The sequence below is a fragment of the Pteropus vampyrus genome, unplaced genomic scaffold, assembly GCF_000151845.1.
Source record: "Pteropus vampyrus isolate Shadow unplaced genomic scaffold, Pvam_2.0 Scaffold1, whole genome shotgun sequence".
Classification (NCBI taxonomy): Eukaryota; Metazoa; Chordata; class Mammalia; order Chiroptera; family Pteropodidae; genus Pteropus; species Pteropus vampyrus.
This window is the reverse complement of record NW_011888782.1, coordinates 5210534-5236113: the sequence shown is the minus strand read 5'-3', so window position 1 is coordinate 5236113 and position 25580 is coordinate 5210534. Positions and strand designations below refer to the sequence as shown.

The window sequence follows — 25580 nt, the reverse complement described above, 5'->3', positions numbered from 1 at the left end:
CTTGTTGTTGTAAATGGTAAGATTTCATTTTTTTTTAAATAGCTGAGTAATATTCCATTGTAAATATGTACAATAACTTCTTTATTTAGTTGTCTATTGATGGGCACTTAGGCTGCTTCCATATCTTGGCTATTGTGAATAGTGCTGCCGTGAACACAGGGCTGCATAGATCTTTATGAACTAGAGTTTTAGTTTTCTTTGTATAGATACGCAGAAGTGGAATTGCTGGATCAAAAGGTAGTTCTATTTTTAACTTTTTGAGAGTGGCTATACCAATTTGCAATCCCACCAACAGTGCCAGGTTTCCTTTTCTCCACATCCTTGCCAACATTTGTTGTTCTTTGATTTACCGATGATAGCCATTCTGACAAGTGTGAGATGATATCTCACTGTGGTTTTAATTTGCATTTCTCTGATGATTAGTGACCTTGAGCATCCTTTTATATGTCTATTGGCCATCTGTATTTCCTCTTTGGAGGAATATCTGGATTGTTTGTTTGTTTGTTTTTTTGGTGCTGAGTTGTATGAGTTCTTTATAAAGTTTGGATATTAATCCCTTGTCAGATTTTTCATTGGAAATATCTTCTCCCATTCAGTAGGTTGTCTTTTTGTTTTGTTGATGGTTTTCTTTGCTGTGCAAAAACTTTTTAGTTTGACTAGTCTCGTTTGTTTATTTTTTCTTTTGTTTCCCTTATCTGAGGAGATATATCAGGAAAAAATTACTAATGGCAATACCAAAGAGTTTACTGCCTATGTTTTAGAAGTTTTATGGATTTGGGTCTTACATTTAAGTCTTTAATCCATTTTGAATTTATTCTTGTGTAAGGAGGTGGTCCAGGTCCAGTTTTATTTTTTTGCATGTATCTGTCCAGTATTCCCAACACCATTTATTGAATAGGCTGTTTTTACCCTATTGTATATTCCTGGCTCCTTTGTCACAGAATAAATGACCATGTAGGTATAGATTTATCTCTTGACTCTCTATTTTGTTCCATTGATATATGTTTTTGTTTTTATGCTAGTACCATGCTGTTTTGATTACTGTAGTCTTATAGTGTGATATCAGGTAGCGTCCACATTCAAACTGAAGGGGAAAATTGTAGCATTCCCTTTTTCTGTGAACTACCTATTTCTCTCTTTTGTTCATTTATTTAACTCTTCCAATTTTATTTCTCTCATATGCTTTTTAAAAAGGAGACTAATACCCTTCTTACCCATTAGATGGTTGGGTTAAATGAGGTAGTATTTGTCAGTGCTTGTCAAACGTTTTTTCATTATTACTCCCCTAAAAAGCCTTTAAAAGTTTTTTCTCCTAATTTTTCCCATTTCACCTGAAGTTTTAATACCTCAGGTTTACACAGATATACTGTGTATCTGTTTATATACTGAGGTCTGTTGGAGGGCCAGAAACCCTTATAATATGTAAGATTCCCCACCCCCACCCCAATAACCATTTTTCTTCTCAAGGACAGTGTCACTCCTGTTGAGAATACATGGTATATGTGAAAGTTTTTGTAAACTTCAAAGTGCTATTTAAATGTAAAATTTTATTGTTAATCATTTGCATTTCATATGATAGTATATATCTTTTGCAGCTGCCTTTTTTCTCATTGCAGATTTCCCTTTTTCAAATATAGGCATTTACTATTTTGTTGTTCATTTTGCTTCATTTGGAACAATCTTTTTTGAGATGACCTCTGATCATCTCTTTCTGCCCATCTGTGCCTGTCAAAATGTTACTCTTCTTTCAAAGCCTGTCCTAGACATTCTCTTTTTCTGTGAAGTCTTTCTAGTTCCCCATAATTATCCCTTGACCTTGTAGAGTTAAAGCTGTTGTAATACAGCTCCTTTTGTGTGACATTCTGTCTTTCATTACGTGGTCTGTATATTTCCCGTATTCCACCTCCTGACAGATTGTAAGTCTCAAGACAAGGATGTCGCCCTCCTTTCTTCCCTGGTGCTTCTTTCTCAGTGTCATCGTACATCGTGGGAAGCCTGAAGGATCTTACATGATTTTCTAAAGAAGTCTAAATTCATATTGCCACTTAGTGTGTGACCTGGGGTTGAGAGCCTTGACCTGCTAGCCTCAATATCCACCTATATAAAATAGGGAAAATAATGTTGCCTTTCAGATAAGATTGCTGAGCACATCGAATGTGATAGTAATGTAAAGCACAGTGTCTGGTATTTAGTAAGCATTCAATAAAATATTAGTAATCATCAATAGTACAAACATTTCTTAAGCACAGAGAAGGACATTGAACAAAATATCATAATCATTTCTCTTTCTTATTCAGGATCATAATTTATTGTTCATTATTCCATATTTACAAAGGGAAATTTGTTTTTTTTAATCTTTTTTTTTTTTTCAAAATACATCCTGCAATATAATTCACCATATAGGGACCATTTAAAGTGTACATGAATGATGGTATAATGTACAGTGTACTTTTGATTTTTCAATACTATATTAAAATTATGTATCCATTTATTTTTTAAAAAAATCCTTAAGTAAAAGACAGTCCAGTTGAAAATTAGGCAAAAGATATGAACAGGCAGCTCTCAAAAAAGGGGACCTAAGTGGCCAATAAATAGATGTGAATGCTTAATTTTATGTGTCAACCTGATTGGACCATGGGATGCCCAGATATGTGGTCAGAGATTATTATGGGTGTTTCTGTGACGGTGTGTTGGATGAAATTAATATTTAAATAGATGCAAAGCAGGTTGGTTTTCATAATGTGGCCTCATCTAATCAATTGAAGGCTAGAACAGAACAAAAGACTGACCTCTCCCCCAGCAACTGAAACCACAGTAGACTGACTTGGACTTCATGTACATCATCGTCTTTTCCTGCCTAATGGCCTTCAAACCAGAATATTGGCTCCTCCTGACATCCTTCAAACTAGAACATCAGCTTTTCCTTGGATCTTTAGCCTGCTTGCCCCCCCTTGCACATTGAACTTGCCAGTTTCTGTAATCATGGGAGCCAATTCCTTATAATAAATGTCTCTAAATAAGTAAGCAAACGAAGCTTTCTGTATATCTCTTAGTGTATATGTAATCTCCTCTTGGTTCTTTTTTTCTGGAGAACCCTGACTAATACAACAGTTGAAAAGATTTTCAGTCAAGAAGCAGTCAGGAAGATGCTAATTAAAACTACAATTCGGATTGGCAAAAAGTAAAATGGCTCATGATACTCAGAGCTAGCAAGGAAATGGAAAGTAAGGATTCTCCCGTAACAACACTTAAATTGGTACTGCCACTTTAGATAAAAGTTTGGCAATATTTTGTTAGAGTTGAAGATGGGGAAATGATTTGATCCAGCAATTTCACTCCTAGATTAAAATTAATAGAGTTGTCATCAAAATAAGATATATTAAATGTTAAAGTATGATATCTTAAATTTTATTTTATTTTTTTTAACATTCTCATGAAAATTATTTCATCCTTTTTTATATCTAGTTACTTATTTAGCTTCATGTATGTGTCCTACCATATGGGCTCACAATTGCTATTTTGTGCAGACTTCTTTAGGGTGCTTAATAAAATTATTTTCAAAGTGAGATGATTTAAAGAAAGACATTAAGAATTTCAACTATGTCCAATATTAAATTGTAGTAATAGCTAAAGAATATAGATTCCTTTTTTTGGTGCTAAGACTCATTTTATCAATAAATTACTAGACTGACTCTATAAGGAATGATGCGTGCTATATGTAAATAATCCGTGTATTAGAAGGCAAAGAATTAGGTTTTCAAATATGAGGAAGAGAATAGATCATACCAATGTATTTTTGTAACTAAATCATGTAAGGTTACTGCTTTGACCACTTATTTACTTATCACATTTATTTAAATAACTAGTGACCTTTCTCAGATACTTAGTAAAAACTTGGAGCTTCACACTACTTTGCACAAAGTCTACTATATTAAAAATAAGTAGCAATCTTAATCTTTCACTTCAAATTAAAATAGTATGTATTTATAGCTTTTAAAGTTATAGCATAAAAACATTTCTTCACCAAGGAAGACTGTAAAAATGTGCTTAAGTGAAAGTGAGTATATTTGAACTAATGAGGGTGAATGATTATCAGGTTTTGAAAGCCTCTATTTATACAAAAAAAAAAAAATAGGAAAAAATTACTTTGATAATATCACTGAAAATGCTTGATCCTGTTTATTCCCATTAGAAATTAAGACAAAATTTCTAGGTCTTAAATAGTTTCCAGACTCTACAGATATCTATTTATCTAATTCAGTGTATAAATGGAACATTATAATTTCAAAGGACTGTGTCATTGCTTTACAAATGACAAAGCATAGCATAAAGTTTGTCAGATTATCAAAGTTTTAAAATTATGCAATGATTTCATTTAAATTAGTATGGCAAGTATTGTAGTTGTCTAATGTACTTTTAAACTTTTTATTGTGGTATAAAATGAAGTTTTGAGATATTGTGCTACTATTATCTTCTGCCTAAGTGTATACACAGGAAGAAAGAGATAAATATTTTTGCTAGTAAAATTCTCTAGGAATTGGCATACTATTTGTGTATCCCCTCTGTAGTGCTTCTACACCCACATTACTATTTGTGTATTTATTTGTTTTGTTAATTGCTCCCTTTTATAAACTTTTTCAGGTCTTCATTTGTTCTACATGGAATTTATGGAATTATTCTGTTCTTTAGTATGCATTGATGACTTGAAAAATTCTTCAGCAGTATCCATAGAACCTTTATGTTTTGTGACATCAGAATATTCTGTGAGCACTATGTATTGTCTTCTGTCTTTTTAAATTATTCCTTTCTTCCTTATCTATCTTTCGTTTTGTCAATGGTTTAAACATTCCCTCTCATGAAAGTAAAATCTAAACAGTTTTACTTTCTTTTTAAGGTCCTATTATGTTTACATTTTTATCCTATACATATATATCAGTTAGCTTACATGGACTTCTAAGTGGTTTGGGGATTAGAAAACATACAGACAGAAGTTATAGGCACAGGTCTCTTTTGGGTAAAGATGGAACCATTACAATCAACATGGATATCAAAGATTCTGAGAGAAACCCTCAAGTCATATCACTGTCCAATGAAACTCAAATTCATTTTATAGTAAGTTTTAATATTTTAAATGATTGTCATTTCCTGGTATTTTATAAAGTCTGTATATATTTGTGTGTCATCAAGTTGGAGAATTGGAGTTTTTCTTGTCTATATTAATAATGATCACCTTCTATTACAACTGAAACATTTTCATATTCGTACTGAGGCTTCTTGGTTCTTATGCCCAAGTATATAGAAGTTTCTACTCCATGAGCAAATATACTAGTCATTTCTGAAGTTAATAATTAATTAATTTGGCAATTTTCGTATGGAGTATAGCAATCTTCACATTATTAAACTTTTTTAAATTTAGGGTTACATTTAGAGCTTATGCACTATCATGCATATTAACATTTTATTTACAATATGAGAATGAAAATGTTATCTATTTAAATAAGAGTAGTCTCAAAAAATTCACAAAGTTCAATTTTTTTGACTTTTTTTTTCTAAATGTACCTATTTTTTGTGGGGGGAGGAGAGGGGTAAGATAATCTCAGTGTAAGAATAGTCATAAACTCTGTCTCCACCCAATAGGATCCTCAGTGGCTCCTGGACTTTTGTTAGGATGTTTCATTTTTCTGCAATTTGATTTCCATTCAGAAGTTTTTGTTCACTTGTTTATTATTATATTTCTTTGAACTCCTTAGGGCAATTGAAAAACAAGTTTCTCTGGGGCTGGGTCAGTACATTTGAGTAGGACATTTTGGCCTTTCTCATTAGCAATTAGATACCAGCACTGGAAAAACAGCTCTTTCCTCCTTTGAGTAAATTCTTTTGGGATCTCATCCTTTCAGAGTTTTGATCTCATTTAATTCTGGAGCTCCTACAGTGGACATACTGTAGGAGCTCCATATTTTCCCATAGATATTCATCTTTATCTACTGGTAGGGTTGTCAGAGGAAATATACAATACACTTTTAAATTTGAATTGCAGATAAATAGTGAATACTTTTTAGTATATTCCAAATATTGGTTTTGTTGGTTTTTTGAAATTCAAATTTAACTGGGCATCAGTATTTTAATTTTATTTTAATTAATTATTTCAATTAATTATTAATGCTAAGTCTGGCAGCCCATATCCTGAGCTCTTTCCACAATAAACTTTGAGCCCCTTGAGTGAAGGAGGTGATTGTAACTTAATTCATCTATACCTAGTTTTCCTGATCCCATGATAATCGGTGATTTTTATTGACTGAAAGAATGAGCTCTATAATTATCTTTAATGTTTCTTTATTTAAGTATGTATAAAGCAACTTTGCTCTACTGACTTTGCCCTTTTATGTGAATTAAATTCATTGTAAAAAAATCATGTTTCAATGAATAGTTGCAGATCTCAACCTTAATTAAAATTTTTTTATCCCTACTTCTCTTCCCTTCTCTTCGTCATCTCTCTTCCCCTTCTCTTTCCAGCTCTTACTATAATTAGCCAGCATTAACAGCAAATGTTTGCTTTAGTTAAATTATTCAGAACATTTATTTTACTTGTCAAAGGTTAGATCAGGTTGTTGTTTGAACTGGTAATTAAATGCAGCCTAATATGCTCTCATATTTATATGCACTATAAGCTTGGGTTCCTCATCATTCTGTATAATTTTATGATGTTCAAGTCTGACATTTCAAAAAGGTTTTTGATTTCATGGGGAAAAAAAAACATTCTGAGTAATCTAGTTTGTTATCTGATGAGAGTATCCAAAGTTACAGTTGAAAGTGAATACTACATTTCAGTGCATGCAGTATCATGGTGGTAATTTTCACCATGCAGTGTATAGAATTAAGCTCACTGCTTATCGAATTTGCATTTGCTATGAGGATCAATGCTGTAGTACTTGGCCCCTAGTTAGGTGTTCAATATGTATTTGTTAAATCAGTATTTTAGGTCATATTAAACAATACGGGGTATAGTTCAGTTCCTGTAGCTCCAACAGTGTAATCTAAGATGATATTTGTTCCTTTAACATACGTCAAGATGCTTTTAAATCATTTCAGTTTGTATGCTTGTGTGTAAGAACAAGTATAATTCAATCTTCATATCTGGGAATTATACTATATTGTGTGTCTTTTGGGTTTTATTGATTTATTGAATAATTGATTTTTGCAAGTTCTTATATGCTGGTACCTTGGACTGTAGATGAAGAAAACACATTCTCTCTCCTTAGAAAGAGTAGAGGTTAATGGAACATCAGCCTTTATACTAAAGAATGGTTAATGTTAGTTTGGAGTTAAACACAAGATAAATAGGCCTCTGTATCAAAATGGGGGAAGGAATGTTAAGGGAAGGTGACTTTTGAGCTGAATCTTAGGAACAGGTAGTAATTGGTTAGGCAAAGAAGGTCAGGATAGTAGTAGCAGGCATAGGAGCCACATGTGTGGAAGTTCTGAGTTACACAGTTTGGTACAGCTGAAGAAAGATTAAATGTGGAGAAGCAGCAGGAGATGTTTCCTCTTTACTTGAAAGTATTCAGTGGCTTCCGCTGCCCTTAGAACACTGCTTAGAACCTGAAGTGTGATCTGTAAGCCATTCCTTATATAGTCTTTGTCTCCTTCCTGAGCCTGATCATGAACTAAGCTGGGCCTGACTCCTTACTACTTTGAATAGAATGTGCATGTACTCTCTGTCCTCTGAATGTGCATGTACTCTCTGTCCTCTGAATGTGCATGTACTCTCTGTCCTCTGAGCCCTTGCATGTTTCCTCTGCCAAGAATACCCTTCCTCCCTCATCTAGTCAGTTTTTACTCTCTACTTACAGTCTGCACCACCTTTTAGTTAGCAATGTAATCTTCAAAAGATTTAGTCATACATCTGCTGTCTTATGAAGAATTTTTAATATTGATTATTATTGTCAGTAAACTATGACAGTGAATCTTGGTTCCTCTGCAGTCTTTAGTATATGTTCCCACACATGATCTTATTTAATCCTCCCATCACTCATCAGATAGGTATTATATGAGATTAACAAATAGATAAAATTTCTTTAATTAAAAAATGCCATCCTTTATCTAGAATTTAATTTCTTCTGAAGAAAAAATAGATAATTGAAATAAAAGTAAAAATATCTTTCAAAACAAGTAGACATAGAGTTATATAGCATACTTTCAATGTGTTTATATATGTGTATTTTTAATAAAATTGACTTAAAAGATTAACCACAAGATATCATATACTCGATGTCAAATATAAACCAGATGTTATACTAAAATACTTTCAAATTTATTTTTATCACTGAAATATTCCATTTTTTGTTAATGTGCATAAGGATACTCGGAAATTTTAATGGTTAACTTTATTCATGAACTTCATTAATTTGATTAATCTCAATCATTGGTTTATAGTATATTCTCATCATTGGCCTACACATTATTTATTATTCTTTTCTTTTCTTTTTCTTACTATTTTATTATTTTTTAATGAGTGGTTAACTTTGTAAAGGTTGTATATTGTATAACAATATATTACTTGTTTCTCAGAAATTTCTCAATCTAAACATTTTCAGTTGAAATGCAAGGCCTTATGGCAGTCTCATCTACTATGCTAGTGTGCTTAAGAGGTGGTCTCTAGTTCTAGTCCTGAACAAGCAATGGATTATTTTTTCCTATAAGTGGATAGCGTTGACTCACAGAGCACAGGTCATAGGCTAGGCAAAATGCACAGAAGCTTTCTTGCTGTCTTTGGTCTTCCATGTTTTCCATAGGATTTCTAGCCAAAGGGCAAGGTTAAATATAGCAGTTTCCCATATAATTTAGGTTTTGATGAGTGAAGATGGCAGAAGAAAGTGTGTAGGTGTGTCTGAGAGCCTGGTGGTCCGCAGGGAACTTGAATTCTCTTCTCCTATTCTGTGGTTTTGAGTGTGTGCTGAACAGTAGCACAGACCAAGTGTTTGTTTAGCTGCCTCAGGCTCTCCTAAGTGAGGGCCCTGGGTCTGGTGCTGACTTTCACCCAGAGGACCAGTCATTGCTTCTTTAAAGTGATTATTAGAAGATCTTAATTACCTAATTTCTGGTCTGTTTTATGGGATCTGTCTTCTCAAATATCTTTAATTCTAATCTCTTTAACATTTATTTTGTGCTAATATACATCCCTGGCATGCACCTAGGAATTCTTGAAAAACTGATTTAAATTAATAACTGACTTGAATTCAATTAGATTTCCTTTCATTGTACCTTATTGGACTCTTTCCAACTATTATCAGGAAGGCCATAATATAAAAAAAATAATATATACCTTCCAGATATGAGAGATACAGTAGTGAATAAAATAAATAAAGCCTTTGCATTCATAGAACTGATAATAAGAGGGTGAAGTAATATGTAATATGTGGTAATAGGTAGTGATAAATGTTATAAGAAAAGTAAAGCTGGGTAATGGGATGAAGAGTATGGGAGGCTGTATGCTGAATGTGGGCCTGTAATCATGGGTGACCTCACAAATAAGGCAATGTTTGAGCCTGAACTTAAAGGCAGTGGGGGAAGAGAACCATGTGGATATCTGAGGAAAATGTTTTGGAACTGAGGAAAGTACAAAGGCCCCTGTGGCAAGAACCTGCTTGGCACATTTGAGGAACTGTAACGAGGCCATTAGGGCTGGAGGGCTTGAGTGGCAAGGGGGAGGATTAGAGCATTAAAATTCAAAACAGTAGCTGTGGCCGAGATCATGTACAGTTTTGTAAAGATTTTGTATTTTGTTCTGAGTGAGATGGGAAGCCACTGGAAAGTTTTGAGCAGAGGTGAGACGTGAACTGAGTTAAATTTTAAGTAGATCACTCAGGCAGCTGTGAGTAAATGGATGCCCAGGTTAGAAACAACAAGACTTATTGGAGGCAACTAAATAGTTATGCCACGGTTGGCAGTGACCTAGATCAGGGTGACGACTGTGGTACAGAATGATCCAATTCTTGATTTTATTTTGAAGGTAGAATCGGCAAGATTTGCCAGTGTATTAGATATGCTCCAGGTAAAGCTTTCTGTGCTGACCTGAATTTGAGCAGATACCTGAATGATATTAAGGGGCTGAGTGTTCGCAGCAAAGGAAATGGAGATGTGCAAAGACCTAAAGTGGCAGTGAGCTGTTCTTTTGTTTAAAGAATAGAAAGAAGTATTATGTGGCCAAGCACACTGAGGGAGGGGGAGAATGATGTCAGAGGGTTAAGCGTGTGCCTGGACTTAAAGAGTTTGGGTTTTATGCTAAGTATGTTGAGAAATGATTTACAATGAAAAAAATCTCATTGGATATCATGTGGCAGTAGATTGTAAGAGGCAGCTATGTTAGGCTGATTTCAGCTGGCAATAACAAAATCTCTATTGGGTAATACAGTAAGAATTCTGTTATGTATAGCAAGAAGGCTAAAGGTAAGGTGAGTCTAGGATTGATTAATTTACTGCAATTAAGAGTATATGTCTTAGAAATGGAGAGGAAAACCACTAGAAGCCCCTGAGCAACTTCCATTCACATTGAATGGCTCATTCCAACCAATTTGGCACAAGGAATTGGGACCATCAAGATTGGCTTAGGACAATTATGACTCTTCATCTCCTTGATACCTCTCCAGGAGCATGTTGCCTGAACAAAATTTGGATTTTGTTGGGAAGGTGATATAGAGTGTTTTTATCAGCAAGGAAGAATGGAAGCTAGGAGGCCCGTTAGGAGGGTATTGCAAGAGTTTAGGTGAGAGATGAAGGATAAAGGTAGGGTGTTAGGAGCCGCAATATTCCAGAAGTGAAGCAAATGCTTGAATATAAAAGATTAACTTTCTCCTGAAGTCTTCCATTACATAACTTTTCTCTGTAAGAAGACTCTAGACTAATGCTGTTGACAGAAATATAGAGCAAACTTGGGTGTTCATATTCTAACTACTGGCATTTATTACTTAATACTGTCGTGCGGTCTCCTGTGCTACATCCCAGTGAGGGAGATACTGCCCTAGAGGAGCAAGGAGAAATTACTCTGGCACCAGGCCACAAAAGAAAAGTAGGGTGTTCAGTTGATACATAGAATTTACGAAGGGGAATAGGTATGGAAAAAAGGTATGACTGAAACTTTTTAGGGAGGAAAGTGTAAATGTTTTTATATAACAAGCTACTCTGGACAGAATCAGGTGATGCATCTCAGCTCTTGGCCTTCCTGCAGTGATATCACTTGGTACTGTAGTGATTGATGTAATGTGAATCCATAGCATTTGGGGATTTAGGTCATTCACAATTTTGGCTGTTTGATAGTGACTTCAAAGGTCCAGTGTGACTTATTCATAAATTATAATTTTACTGAGGCATATGTAAGTTATGCCTGCATCCACAGCTTACTTGTTATTTTCTTTTCTCACTAGATATTCATTTATTCTCAGATGGTGATTTGAGAAAGCACCTTGCAACTATATAGGGCCTAATAAATTTATAATCCTAGATTTCAAAAAAGCTTGCATGGGAGATAAGTAAATCAGAATTCTTTATATTACATTGTAGTTAACATAATTAAAAGTCTATCCTATAAATCCTGGTTTAATTTTTCTTAGGACAATTATTAAATCAGTGTTGCCATTTGAGGTGGTTTTGCCAGTAATAACTGTGTGACCTTGAATAAGTTACTTAATTCCTCTGGTTTTCTTAACATAAAAAGGAATAATAGCCACACAGAGTTGTTGGGAGGTTTAAGTGAATTTATGTGTAAAAGTGTCTAAATAGTGCCTACTTCCTAATAAATGCTATATTTTTTACGTTAATATTAAATTAAAAGTGCTATCTTTAGTGAAGTTTCTTTGGATTTTCTAGCCCTACCTCTTGTAGCCAAGGGATAAATGTCAGATCCACATGGTCTTTTAGAAGGCTCTCCCCACAGTTGGTTGTATGCTTCTAAAACACTTCAGGCCTCCCCAGGTTTGCACCAAAGGGAGGTTTTTTGTTTGTTTTATAACAAAATGTTTGATTTGATTTAATTTGATTTGATTTGATTTGATACTTATGTGAAAAGCAGTGATTCATTTCTTTTTCTTATTCTTAGTATCATCATCAGTTTAATATAATTGGCCAAGTTATTATTAGTTTTCTCTTTTCAGATATTGCTCATTCTTCTTAAACTAATTGTTAGTTACCTTGGTTTTATGAAAACCTGACTGAATAGTTTAATAGAGGTGGTATCTATGTAAAATAGGGACAGAAACAATTGGAAGTAGTATTTTTATCTCTGTATACAAACAAACGTTTTAGTCACCAGATGCATCTTGAGCATTTGTTCAGGAGAACTCTGAAACCATATGAGGCTATACTGTGGAGAGCTTTGTGTTAGGCCACTTTAGCTCTATATTTATAATGCTCGATTTCTCTTGTTTTTTTTTTTTTTTTTTTTTTTTTTTTTATGGTCTTAATTGCCATTTTCTATGACTTCATAGCATTTGAATAGTGACAGGTGAATTATATTCTTGTTTTGTAATATAGAATATTTAAGCTCACTTGTGACCTTTCATGTATTATATTCTACATATTTCTGATTATGTATATTGTTTATGAGTCTAGTATTTTTATAGTGGATTGTTTAACCTAAACATCTTGTTTTGATAGCATGGAATTGTAAAGATTAAATTTGTTCTAATTTTCTTTTGATCACTGTTCTTAGTATATAGATCCTTATTATAGATTTATACCTATTTAATAGACAACACTTGAGCAGTACAGTTGTGTGGTTTCAGGATTTTACCAATGGGTGATATTTAATATTGAATGATGTGTATCAAGACAAATGCTTTTATATATAATTTATTTGGCATTGTAAATGCATTTATCTTGTGAAAAACAGACCCCCCTGTTGTCAGACAAAGTATTCTGAAAAGGTTTGGAGTAAATAAATAATAAAACTACTTTGATATACAATCTAACCAATATTAAATATTAAGACTTTCAGATGATTGATTTTAATACTTAATTAACGTATTTAAAATCCAATGTAACCCCCTTACATTAAAGAATGGTAGAATTTAAAAATAAAACTTCTTTCCATTTTTTGCTTTCCCTCCCTCCCTCCCTTCCTCCCTCCTTTTCTCCCATCCCCTTCCTCTCTTTCTTTCCTTTTCTTCCTTCCTCCTTTTCTACCTCTTTCTCTCCCTTATAATTAATACTTTTGGACATCATTATTTCCATGATCGAATTTACCAACATTTCTGAATAAATTTTTTTTGTCAATTTTATACATAATGTTTAATTACTCTGTATTTTGATTTGAAAATATAGCTTGTATCAAAGTTTCTTGCTTTTATAGCCAAGATGTTATACCCAGCATTGTAAATGCATGCTACCTGTAACAGATACTTATTATGCTGTATTCTCTCCCCCTTTTATACTGGTGCTCTGGAAATAGTTCATTTAAGTGCTTTGATATGCTTTTCTTACAGGAGATATCTTTATGTAAAGTAATATTACTCTGTCATTTCAGTGTTAGACTTTAAAGTTTACCATCAGTCAAGAATTTAAATGAATGAAGTATGCTTATATGAGCTTTCTGAATATGAATGTCTTTAGAAGACACAATTCAGAATGCTAATTCTATGCCTGTGTATTAAAAACAGTGAAAGAATGAATACAAACCGAAATACATAGAACTTCAGATTTAGAAGGAATATATTATTTTTCTAGAGGCTTTGATTATATGATGCCATTTTAAAAGAGAAAATTTTATTCAATTAACCTGCTGTTTTCTCTGTACAATGCTAATAATTTAAAATTTTCAGAGACTGCTTGTGTTGCTTCAGTTTACATGAAAAATAATATTATTTTGAAATTTTATTTAATAGACTTTAAAACTGTTTTCTAAGCTTTAGTGCTAAACTCCTACTCTTTAATTAAATATGAACTATTTCATACGACTTTCTTTTTTTCAGACAGATCACTTTTATCTTAAGATTTAATACTGCAAGAACCAGAATTTTGAAGCCAATACAACTGCCCTTAGGATTAGATTTGTATTTTAAATGGCAGTTTTAGCCTAATGTGTCAATTCCTGTAACCAAGATAGCAGTAACACCATATTCTACAACCAGTTTTGACTTTTTTGAATTTGAGTTCATGTGAAGCAGGAACTGTTATTTATAGTAAGTATAGCAAAGAAAGAGCTATCTCCTTTCTCAGGTCTTGGAAAGTATATTGCTGTGTTTTCTGAATTAGAAAAAATAAGGTTGCCTTTACTTTTAGAAGTTATTTGAACACTATTTTTGTCAATCAGGAAAATTCTAGAGACAGCTTGGTATTATTTAAGAAAACTGAAATCCATCAATTATGGATTTGAGGAGTCATTTATATTTTGGTTATTATATATTTTTCTCTCTATATATCTAGATTCTGTGCAAAGCAGATTAAAGCATACCAAGTATAGAAGTTTGAGTTTATAATATAAATATAAAATGTAATGGTCTATTATGAGTTTCAAAATATTTATGCCATTTTGACTTTGATAGTGATTATCTTAAAATTTTCAAACCAAAAAATTATTTTCTTAATTCTTTGTTTGAATTCTTATCAAATATTTTCTTATAGCCTGATATTTATAGGTAAAGATTAATTCATAATAGTGATTAAAATAAATATAGATTTATTTGTTTAAAAACCTTTGGTGTTCTGCTTTGTAGTAGTGAAATATTTATGCTTGTTGGTATAGTCACAGGACACAAGTTGGAAAATTCTTAAGAAAATTATTTCACATTTATCTTATAAAATTGCAACATTATATTGCAATTTTATAAGATAATCACAATAGCAGTAACCAACACTCTTAAATATTGTTTTTATTCTAGAAAGCTAAAATAGCCATTTGTATTTAAAACAAAACAAAAAACAAAGCAGCACCTGCTTAATAAGTTACTTTTAAACTAGATTATTTAAATCCATAATTAAAAGAAAAGTAAGAACATTATCTCAACTTTTTTTGCAACAGATTTCTTCAAAATAACTCTGTTACTATTCATCAGGTTTGCTTTAATTATAAAAGCATTTCGGTGACTCTGTTTCAGTCTATAGGCATAATAAATTATAATATAGTAGATGCCTGATTGTTAGAATGGTTGTAGACTGGTGTACTTGGTAAATTTTGTATTCTGGTTATTGAGAATTACCATAGTCTTGTCAATTTGTAAAGAATTATTATTAAAGCTAAAATCAAGTGGCTTCTTGAACTTAACTTTTTCTAAAGAGTCAAAAAGACATTAAGCAGCTTTGAGCATCTTGAATAAATATACGAACATCTCATATTGTAGAGTATTATATTTTAGCTATAGAAAGGTTTTTATATGTCCTTTAAAAAAATATACTTTGATATCAATTTGCTTGTCACTTGTCTATTTCTTATAAAATTTAGAATACATAAAATCCCCTTATTTGTATAGTTTAGGTATGTGAAGTCTGTAACAGTGGAAGTATACTATAAAAATAAGAAATTAAGGTAATGATATGAAAACATGGATAAGACATTAAAGAAAATTTGAGGAAATCTGGCAGTTAACTTGGAATATGCTTTTTCAAATGTTTACTCTTGTATTTTTAAAAGTATAACAAAATGTATAGAGAAAAATGAATCTTACATTAAAATAGTTGTCCATGGGCCAAATACAATTTTGAAATATGTTTAATCTGTTCCACATAATTTTTTTTAATTTGAATTATTTGCCAACACTTTCAAGTAAAGTGATTTCACATAAAATTCTGGATTTCTAGCTTGTCTTGTAAAAGTTAAAGCAGAATAAAGGACGTTCCAATTATTCACAGATCCTATCCTCTTATACCTCCTTGTTTTATACCTTGTCTGTTTCTTTTGTTCATTAATGGGAGCCAAATGTAGTATAGGAGTAAAGAATGTGAGTTCTATAGCCAAACAGTATGGGTACAAATTCTGGCTTCAACACCTGCTAATCGTGTGATGATAGACAAATTACTTAATCTCTCTATTCCTCAGTTTTTTCTTGAGTAAAATAAAAATGATGATGAAGATACGTCATAGCATTGTTGGAAGGATGAAATGATGAGTATACACGAAGCATTTAGAGTGGTTTTCATTAGCATATACTCATTGCTCAGTAGACGTTAACTGTAATTAATAATGCTTTTTGCCTGACCCCATTAGGCATTTGAGTTTGGTGATCCTTACTTCTCCTTAGCATAAGACTTTATTTCTTAATCTGTTCATTTGATTAGCAGAATTTATCAGATATAATTGATCATCTGCATTTTACTATCCTCTACTAGATTATATTCCCCAGAATTCCTTCTGTATAGTATCAAAAATTCAACTGAGTAAAATTGAGGAACTAATTTGCTTTATTTAGTGATTCATGAATCAGGCAGCATCCCATCTAGTAAACAGAGAGGAATTCTAAGTTGCTGTGCAAAATGAAAGTCTTCCATAGGCATAAGTGGGAAAAGAGATTGTTTCGGTTTTAGGTAACCTGGGTATAGGGTCAGAAGTGGGTTACCTCATAGTGGTGACCAGGTAATTCCAGGTTGACTGGTTAAAGGTTACGTTCCTGGGAGAAGCTGAAACTGCAATTAGGTTAGGTATTGGGTCTTGGTTTGCTGATGTGGGGCTTAGCACAAGTGATTTCATTTTAGGCCTGTTGTTTCTTTTTTGCAATTGTAAGAATTCAATATATGTTGATTGATTTGCATACATAAGTGGATATTGTCTAGATTTATGGATTTAGGATTTATAGCTTTAGGAATTCTTACTGTATGTTGGCAATGAAAGTCTTCTTCTTTCTCTCTTGTTAATTTTGCCTCTCTGCTTCTGTCAGTGTAGCTTGAAACTTCAAAAATAATTTAATTTAAAAAATCTTTAATCAAATCGTATTTATAGAAATGAGGAGAAAAACCTTCAAAATGATAAAAGAAAATATAGTTGGTCATTTATATAATCTTGCCTTTGTAAGCGTAATACCAGAGGCATAAAGGAGACATAGATATATTTGGGTACATAAAAGTGAAAAAATTACTTATGTCCCAAAAATGCCATATAATTTGAAGACAGACACATTATGAAAAAAATGTATGTATCATATGACAAAGGTTTAATATTCTTAATATTTAAAGCATGCTTATAAATCATGAAGACAATCATAATAATAAACTCTATCTATGAAAGACAATAAACATATGAAAGAAAACATATGCAGTCTTCAGTAATCTCACTAGTTATCAAGCAAATGCAATATAAGATTTGACTGTCTCAGCGGTCAAAAAAAAAAAAGAATTACTCGTTCCCATTGTTAATGAAGGTCCACGGGAAACAAATTGTTATGTACAAATCTTCCTAGAGCACAATTTGCCAAAAACATATCATCAAATTTTATTTTTTAAAAAATATATGTTTTAGTCCAGCAATTACAATAGGAATTTATCCTAAGGAAGGCAGTAGTCATGGATGCGACACAAAGATTTTGAATAACTGAAAGCATCCTGACTGTTTACTAATAAAGAATTGGTTGCATAAATTGTTACAGCTGTATAATGGAATACTGGGGATGCATTAGAAGTGCTAATATAGATTTTTTTATGGGAAGGAAAATAACGATAATTTATATAATCGGCTTGTTTAGCATGATGCATCACATTAAAAAAATACATATTTTAAATGCCCAGAACAAGGACAGGGATATATATAATAAACTGAAATGTTAACAGTAATACTAATATAATTACGAATGATTTTAGTTTGCTATATTTTCCACATTCTGAAACTTTCTATTGTAAATGTATATTCTTTTGGCAGTAAAACAAAAAGATGTTGCAAATGTGGCAATAATTTAACTTATGATTTAACCTTTTGTGCAGTTTATTGACAATAAATGTGATTGAACATTGAGGTAAAAGGTTACCAATGAAATTCAGATTTGGGGAGAAATTCTTGAAATGGAAATTTAGTGTCGTTTTTTGTTTCTTTGCATATGCCTACTAATGTGTAGTAACAACAGTCCTGGGAATATGTGGAAAACTTGTTAATGTCTGTAATGTTCATTTAATTATTTCAGTCTTATATTTATTCCCAGTCATAGCAGAAAGAACAAATAGTCACATATTTTTTCTATTTTTCATCTTCCAGGTAGTCACTTTTGGTGATGTTGTCCACTTTTCAAAATGTATCATTCCTTATCTGAAACTAGACATCCTCTGCAGCCAGAAGAACAAGAAGTGGGTTTTGACCCCTTGTCGAGTTACTCAAACAAGAGTGGAGGTGAGTTTTGTATGCAGTTACATTCTGGGGTTGCTGGGAAACCTAGCAGAGGGTCTCCAGTTAGCAATGCCTGCCTTATTTATGTGTGCAAGTTCTCTTGATGAAGCTGAGCAGGGCAACTTTTAAGAACGTTTCCCTGGACAGGTAGGTATACAGCACTCTGAAACCAATGAATACCACAGAATATCGACTTTCCATTATAGACAGAAGCATTAGCCAAATTTTTAACGCACTATCATTCGTTTTTAAAAAACCATAAACAGTTATTTCAGCATCAGGCTGTTGAAATGCATAATGGTCTTTGTTAGACTTCTTTTAAAGCAGTCTAAGCTTTTGGTTTTGAGTTTGTAGGGATTTTTTCACCTCCAAAAAGTTGAGACTATTCCAGAATAAAAGACTTGCCCGATTCTTTTTTCTTTTTTTTAATAATTGAAATTTGTGTTGTACTTTTAAAGATCTATGCATTGAAATTGTTAAAAGATAGATTGGTAAAAGGTAAATTGTATTCAGTGTCTACCCTATAAAAATTTATTAAATGTATATGTGTCAGAGCTCTGTTATTATTTTCTCGGTATTAGTAATAATATAATATCTTAGAAGGAAAGGAGTTTTTGAGAATTCTTGAAGCCTTATTTTTAACTAATTCACTAAATATTTGATAAAGTTGATTTATTGACTCAGGTCTACCATTACGTCATGTTTTGGGAATTTTAAAAATAATTGATTCCTTAAAGTGGCTATTTCTTTAGTATACAAGGTCTTGACTTTATGGGGTTTATGTTGAAAACAGTGTAACTTGCCATACACCTTATTTTTGTGACTTTATTTTTATGTTTGCTTTTATCTAAAAAGTCTCAAAAAGACTGCTATTTAAGGTTTTTAAATATGAAAAATAATATAAAAATTATTAGTGTCCCATTTCAGTGGTAAGAATGATAATCTACCTTCCCTAGTGATGTTTTTCTTAAATGAAATACTTATAAGAAGCACTCATAATTAAATAAGTCAAATTATTTTTCCAAACACTTATGTAAGTGGGTATTTTAAAAGTGAATATGTTCTTGTGTTATAAGTATATAAAATAGTTTCACCAAAATTTTCTGGCTTATATGCTTATTTTAGAGCATAGGGTTTTCTTTTAAGTACATATTTTTCTATGGTCTAGTTCATTAAATATTGAGGCTTTTCTTTTAAAAAAAACTGATAAAAATATTTTAAATTAATTTTATCCTTCATTGTTGCAGGAATGAGTAGTTACCTTTACTGAAAAGACTTTTCGTTTATATCCTAGCCTAACATTTCTATGACATACAAAGTTATTAGGACTGAATTGATGTTTAAAAGTGCCATTAATTCATTTACCCCAAATGTTCATTAACAATGTAAATGTATGCTGATGTTCTATGAGACAAGGAAGTGACTAATGACTCTTCCAACTAACAACACTTAAAATGAATAGAAACTTTAGATAGCTAATCTTGAAGTAATCAAGACCCTCATTCAGCTTGGCATCTCTGTATGCTCTAAAACAGCTGTCAACTGTTAAAAATATATACAAAACACACATACGCACACGCACATGCAGAAAGAAAGATATGTAAATATCTGGTTCTTCAAAGCCATAAAGGTTACTAACCGTAGTGGGTTTTGTGCATCGTATATGTAAATATTTTATATAAAGCATCTATTTCATCTTTTTTAGATTTTCTTTTTGCAGAAAAACGTGTGTTGCATTTTAATGGGGTTGTCATATTTACTTGAAAAATCATCACCTTTCTAGTATGTTTGTTTATTTTAATATATGTCTTTCATGGGAGTCTCCATGTTTTTGAAGGCTTTTACACATTTTTCCCACAAGGGAATTTGTGGCAACTGGATGATTCGTTTTGTAAGTAGTCAGACACTGGACTTAATCAGTGGTTTCCCTGTGTACAAATTATCTTTTTTTTTTTGTAATTCCTGTTATAGATTCCATAAATAAACAAGTCTTTAATTTCTTAAATCTAAATTTTAACATTCATAAAGAAGCAGTACATTACTGAGATAAATGATTCTGTGTATTCTGGAAAGCATTAGCAAAAATAGATAGCCACATAATAGGAATGACAGAAAACTGCCTATCATTGGTATATTTTCATGGGTAGTTGAGGAAAGTGAGTGAGAACAGAAAATGGCACTGTTTGGATATATACATGCAAAATCTTAGGGCGTATATTCATGTGAATTAAACTTTTAACTGCTTGAATTTTTGTTTTTCAAATAGAGAAGAGCATAGAAAGTATGATATTTTCTCTGTGACCTATTAAATTTGGTTATATACTAAATTACCATCTTAAATTCCAAGATCTTTGAACAAAGGGTATTAATAATTGACAAGCAACCTGTAATTCAATTGAAACGATAAAGAAGCAAAAATGTTTGTTTAACTATTCGTGATTATTCATTCTCAGAATGTAACTTTTAATGATCAATTAAATAAAAAAATAATCATTTTCTTTTAAACTGAAAACAACAATATCAAGATTAAGGGAAACTCTTAACCTATTAATATAATAACATTCCTGGAATGACTAGTTTTTATAAGTTTATAAGAGATTGGAATGTACCTCATGATGAAAGAACATTTTCCTCTATTATGTCTCTTTTGAGAATAGCATTTTGTTACATATTGCCAGAGTTTTTAGCTTCAAATTGATATGCCTTCTTACTTACAGCTTTTATAGTATTCAGATAATTACTACTTAATGTAATGCCTTTTTATATAATATCTGTTTCAGAGCTTTCTTTCTATCTTCATGTATAAAATATTTAGTAACCTACTTTAAAAAAATAATCCAAGATGTTCAGAATATCCTACATACTCCATTTTTGCCTCTTATGATTTTGTTTTTGTCCCAAATCTTCCTCTCTTTCTGTTATAATAGCATAGAGTTTAAGAACTAAAAGGGAATGCCTGGCTTTTTTGATGAATAAGTTGGTAATAAAATAGTTCATTGAAGTTGATATAATAAAATGATGCTGCCCTGTTATGATCTTTAGTATTATTTTCCATGTAGTAAAAATAGATTTAGATATGTGTAAAAGGTGAATTTGTTTTGCTGAAGATACCTGGCCAAAGTATAGGATTTTGTCTGAATCATCTAATTCACTTTAAACCCTGTCCCTTGGTCTAATTGACTGGAGTCATCTTAGTGGGGGAAAAAAAAATCTCCTTTTCCTGGCTTACAGCTCTTCAGTGGTTTCCATTGCACTAATTGTAAAATCCACACTCTTGAACATGATATTCGTGGCTGTCTTGCTAAAAGTTCAAGAAAATAGATACTTCTACTGGACAGAGTCATTGTTGACTGTGACAAATATAGTGCTTTTTGTAATCTCCCAAGAATCCAAGAATCCATAGTCTTGAGTACGTACTCTATATTTCAGATAAAGTAAACGTATGCTCTATACTAAACTGACATTAGGAATAGAAGGAAAAGTTATAATAATACTTGAAAAGCTAAAAATCAGTGGAAAAGGAGTCCTGGGGTCTTAGAAATTTGGAGGAGATGCAGTCTAGAGACAAGATAGCAGGATTTGTAGAGAGAGGATCATTATTTTTATTGTAATTATAAGGGGAAGGAAAAAAAGATGTTTAAGTACAGTCTGTTCATTATTCCAATGGCAGAGTTCAGTGAAATATCACTGATGATTTAATTTCTTTTTTGATAAGTCAGGGTGAGGAAATTTGCTGAAGGTGAATGATAAGATGAAGTGTTTGAAGATTTGTGGAGAGTGACATGGTTAGATTGAGTTGATAAAGAATACATAACCTTGGGGGCTAAGTTTAGATTAGACATTATAATTTATAGGTGATAACAAGCTTGTAAATTTGTATGATTATGTTCTAGATGCCAAATTCAGCACCTACAATTTAGCCAAAGAGAAAAGCAGGCAGGGCTTTGGTCTGGGTTGTATAACAGGTAGACCAGTAGACGAGGAAGTCAATGGTGAAATAATTCATTGATGGTTTGAGAAATAAGGAAATTTACTATCATAGAATGGGATTCGAAGAGGGCAGAATAAAAAATTTTGGAAGAGATGGAGTTAGGGGAGATGAAAGTAAAGAGTAGTATGATGGTAGGAGTCATGAAGGGGATATGGGAACAATATATAAGTGTTTGATAAATACATTAATTCAGTGGAACATTGTTTAATGGTAACCAGTAAACCAGATCAATGCCTTCATTAATTCTGTGCAATAATTTGGATCTACATTGTTTTGGGTAGGTTTTTGTTTGAAGTCTGTTTGTTTTTTTTTTTTTAACTTTAAATACTTTATTTTTTTAGAACAAATTTAGATTCACAGCCAGATTAAGAGGAAGGTACAGATTTCCATATACCCACAACCCATACATGCATAGCTTTCCCCACTATCAGCATCCTCCACCAAAATGGTACGTTTGTTACAATTGATAAACCTACACTGATACATCATAATCACCCCCAAATCTATAGTTTTCATGAGGATTCACTATTGATATTGTGCATTGCATAGGTTTGGACAAATGTATAAGGATGTATTTATCGTTATAAATACACAGAGAATTTTTACAAAATCCTCTGTGTTCTGCCTATTTGTCCTCCCTCCTACTCCTCTCCACTCTTCAACCCCTGGCAACCACTAATCTTTTTACTGTGTACATAGTTTTGCAAGAAGCATCTTTTTAATAAAAAATTTTCTTTAGATATCAAGGAGAAAAAAGCAGTTTAGATATATGAAAAGCTCTAAGTAAGGCTGTAAAGACCAAGGAAAGTGGTCACTTTGTTGAAGATAGAGATGGTTAAATAAATGAGTGACTTGGAAGTTTTTAGATGACAGTAACAAGGATAAAAAAAAAAAAAGGGTGGTTTTAAGTGGTGTGACAATAAGAAGTGAAATGGGAGAAAAATCAATGTGCCATGCCCAGTTTCTCTAGATGAAACTGTCCAAAGGAAGTTGGAAATCGAGAGACTTCTGTTTAAATGGTCGTAAGTTAGAGATCTGAGAGTGGTTCTCTAGAGATATCAGTCTAGAGTATGAGACAGATAAGAAATCCAAAGAGAAAAGAAAGAGCTGAGAATTGATTTGTAGGAATTCTCAATAATTAGAAATCAAATAGAGAGAGCAGTATTTTAAAAATATTGGAGGAATAGTCAAAGTGGGGGAAAAATAGTCACCAGAATTATAAAAGCTGCTGATATGAGAGCTTCCAGAATGTCCAAAGTGGTCAGTGCTTCAAAGATTGCATATATCAAAGAGTATAAAAGGAGAAAATATATGATTTGGTGATTGGAAGAGTATCGATGATCTATAATTAGAAGTAAAGCCATTTTCAAGATAATACTAACTCACTGGAGTGGATGGAAATGAATCAAAATCTGATTCAGAATTAACATAAAAAGATAGTGGTTAAATATCAATGATAAACATTTAAATGGGGAGGACGGTTCAACTTACTCTTTAATATTAGATTTGGATGATTATATATGGATTTTATGTATTCATGTTCTCATAGTGAATTGAGATTTAGCAAATTAGACATTTTAATGGTAACAATGAACTTCCTGTTGGTAAAATATAGACCCTTAGAGAAAAAAACCTGTCTTCTGGTTTCAATTCTGATCTTTATTCATTGAGTTGCCCATTCCTTATTAATTGCATCTCTTTTTTAGTTTTTTTTTTTTTTCCACATTTTCTTTTTGCTTTGTGATTCCCTGTATTTACTTGAAGAGATAGGCTCCTTTAGAGTTATTTTAGACTTGGGGTTGTGTGATGAGGCATATTGATCATTCCCAGCTTCCTAGGAACAAAGGAGACCTCACTACTGGCCATGGTGGCAGACAGAGACAATAGCCCTGTAAAAACCATGACCACTATGCTTTTGGGCAAAGGTGGTCTGCAGAGGTATATCCGTACCTTAAGATATTTTCCTCACCATGCATAATCATCCTCTATAAACACTCTTGGAACACCAAAAATGGATAGTTGTAAAATGATGGGTTTTATTGGTTAGGTCTAGGCATAACTAGAGCCAGATATAGGTGATTTAGAGTGACAATATTATCTTGAAACTTTAGAAAAACAAAAATGAAAAAGAAAAAACCCACTTAAGTGAAGTGACTTACAGTGGGTTTCTTATCAAAGAGTTATATTTGTTGTTTTTTGCTAATTATTAGTGGGGCCAGAAAAGACAGTCGAGCGAGTTTGAAATGTTTAAATAATACGATAACCAAGTCTCCGTTCACCTGGCTTAAGAAAGTATATTAGAGTTATCACCTGGCTTCTCACATGTTACAGCCCCTTTTTTATTCATTTACACATTAAAACAGATTTCTCCCCCATGGCTTAGTAGTGAAATGAATAGTTAATTGGTCCCTTACAAGTACAGTTCTTTACTTCTCTCATATTTCTCTTAACTCCTTTCATAGCATTAACCAATTTTTAAAACTGTGTATATCTAAACTACTGGTTAGAAAGATTATAGGCCTTCTTACTTTGATCTTACCCAATCAGAAGGAAGAATTGAATATTCAGGGAGAATGAGAGAAATGCAAGAAAAAACTTAAACCTTACTTTAGGAAAACAATCCACGACCTCTTCAGTCCCTCTTCTGTATTTCTCCTACTCATCCTCTAGTGGAAGTTCCTAAAGACCTGTATAGGTCTTAAAAATATCCTCTTACTTTGCAGCATAACAATCAGCTGTGTAATAAAACAGCTATGGGTATTTTTTAAAATATAGGTGTATTTTGGTAAAATTCTCTTGCATATAATAATTTTATTAACATTTCGTTACTATTATACTTGGATATTTATAAATTTTCTTGTAGACTTAACTCGTTGTGTGTGTATTTCACTTTGTAGGATTTTAAAAAATTACTATGTATTCCAATAATCTTTTTAAATAGCAAGGACAGAAAAGTCGATTTAATGCACAGAGTTTTAATCTGTTTTCCATTGACAGATCTTGATATCTACTTCAGCGTATTTTAACAGTTAGAATTATGTATGTAATTTATGGTAAAAAGAGACATCTGTTTTGTTGTGGCATTTTTATGATTTTCTTCTTCATGTTTGTAAATGTAAGTTTTGCTGTGGTTGTACTCTGACACTGTTCTATTCTTAAAAAATGTCTTCACCAGAAGCTTTGAGAATGCACATCGCCCTATTGATATAAGATTAATCTGAGCTCAGATTAATTTTTTTTTATTCTTGTATTTCTCAGGAATTGAAAATACGTTAGTTTGCCATCACTGTACTTTTG

The 25580-nt window shown here is 32.2% G+C and overlaps 1 protein-coding gene across 1 annotated transcript in view; it reads left to right on the top strand.

The window, feature by feature from the left end:
- The window catches only part of TBC1D5 (TBC1 domain family member 5), a 373122-nt gene that overhangs the window by 47705 nt on the left and 299837 nt on the right, over positions 1-25580 (top strand). Inside the window, exon 2 of the mRNA XM_023527949.1 lies at positions 18164-18295. Coding sequence (XP_023383717.1) covers positions 18199-18295 — 97 coding nt within the window. The 5' untranslated portion in view covers positions 18164-18198. The remainder of the gene's footprint in view (positions 1-18163; positions 18296-25580) is intronic.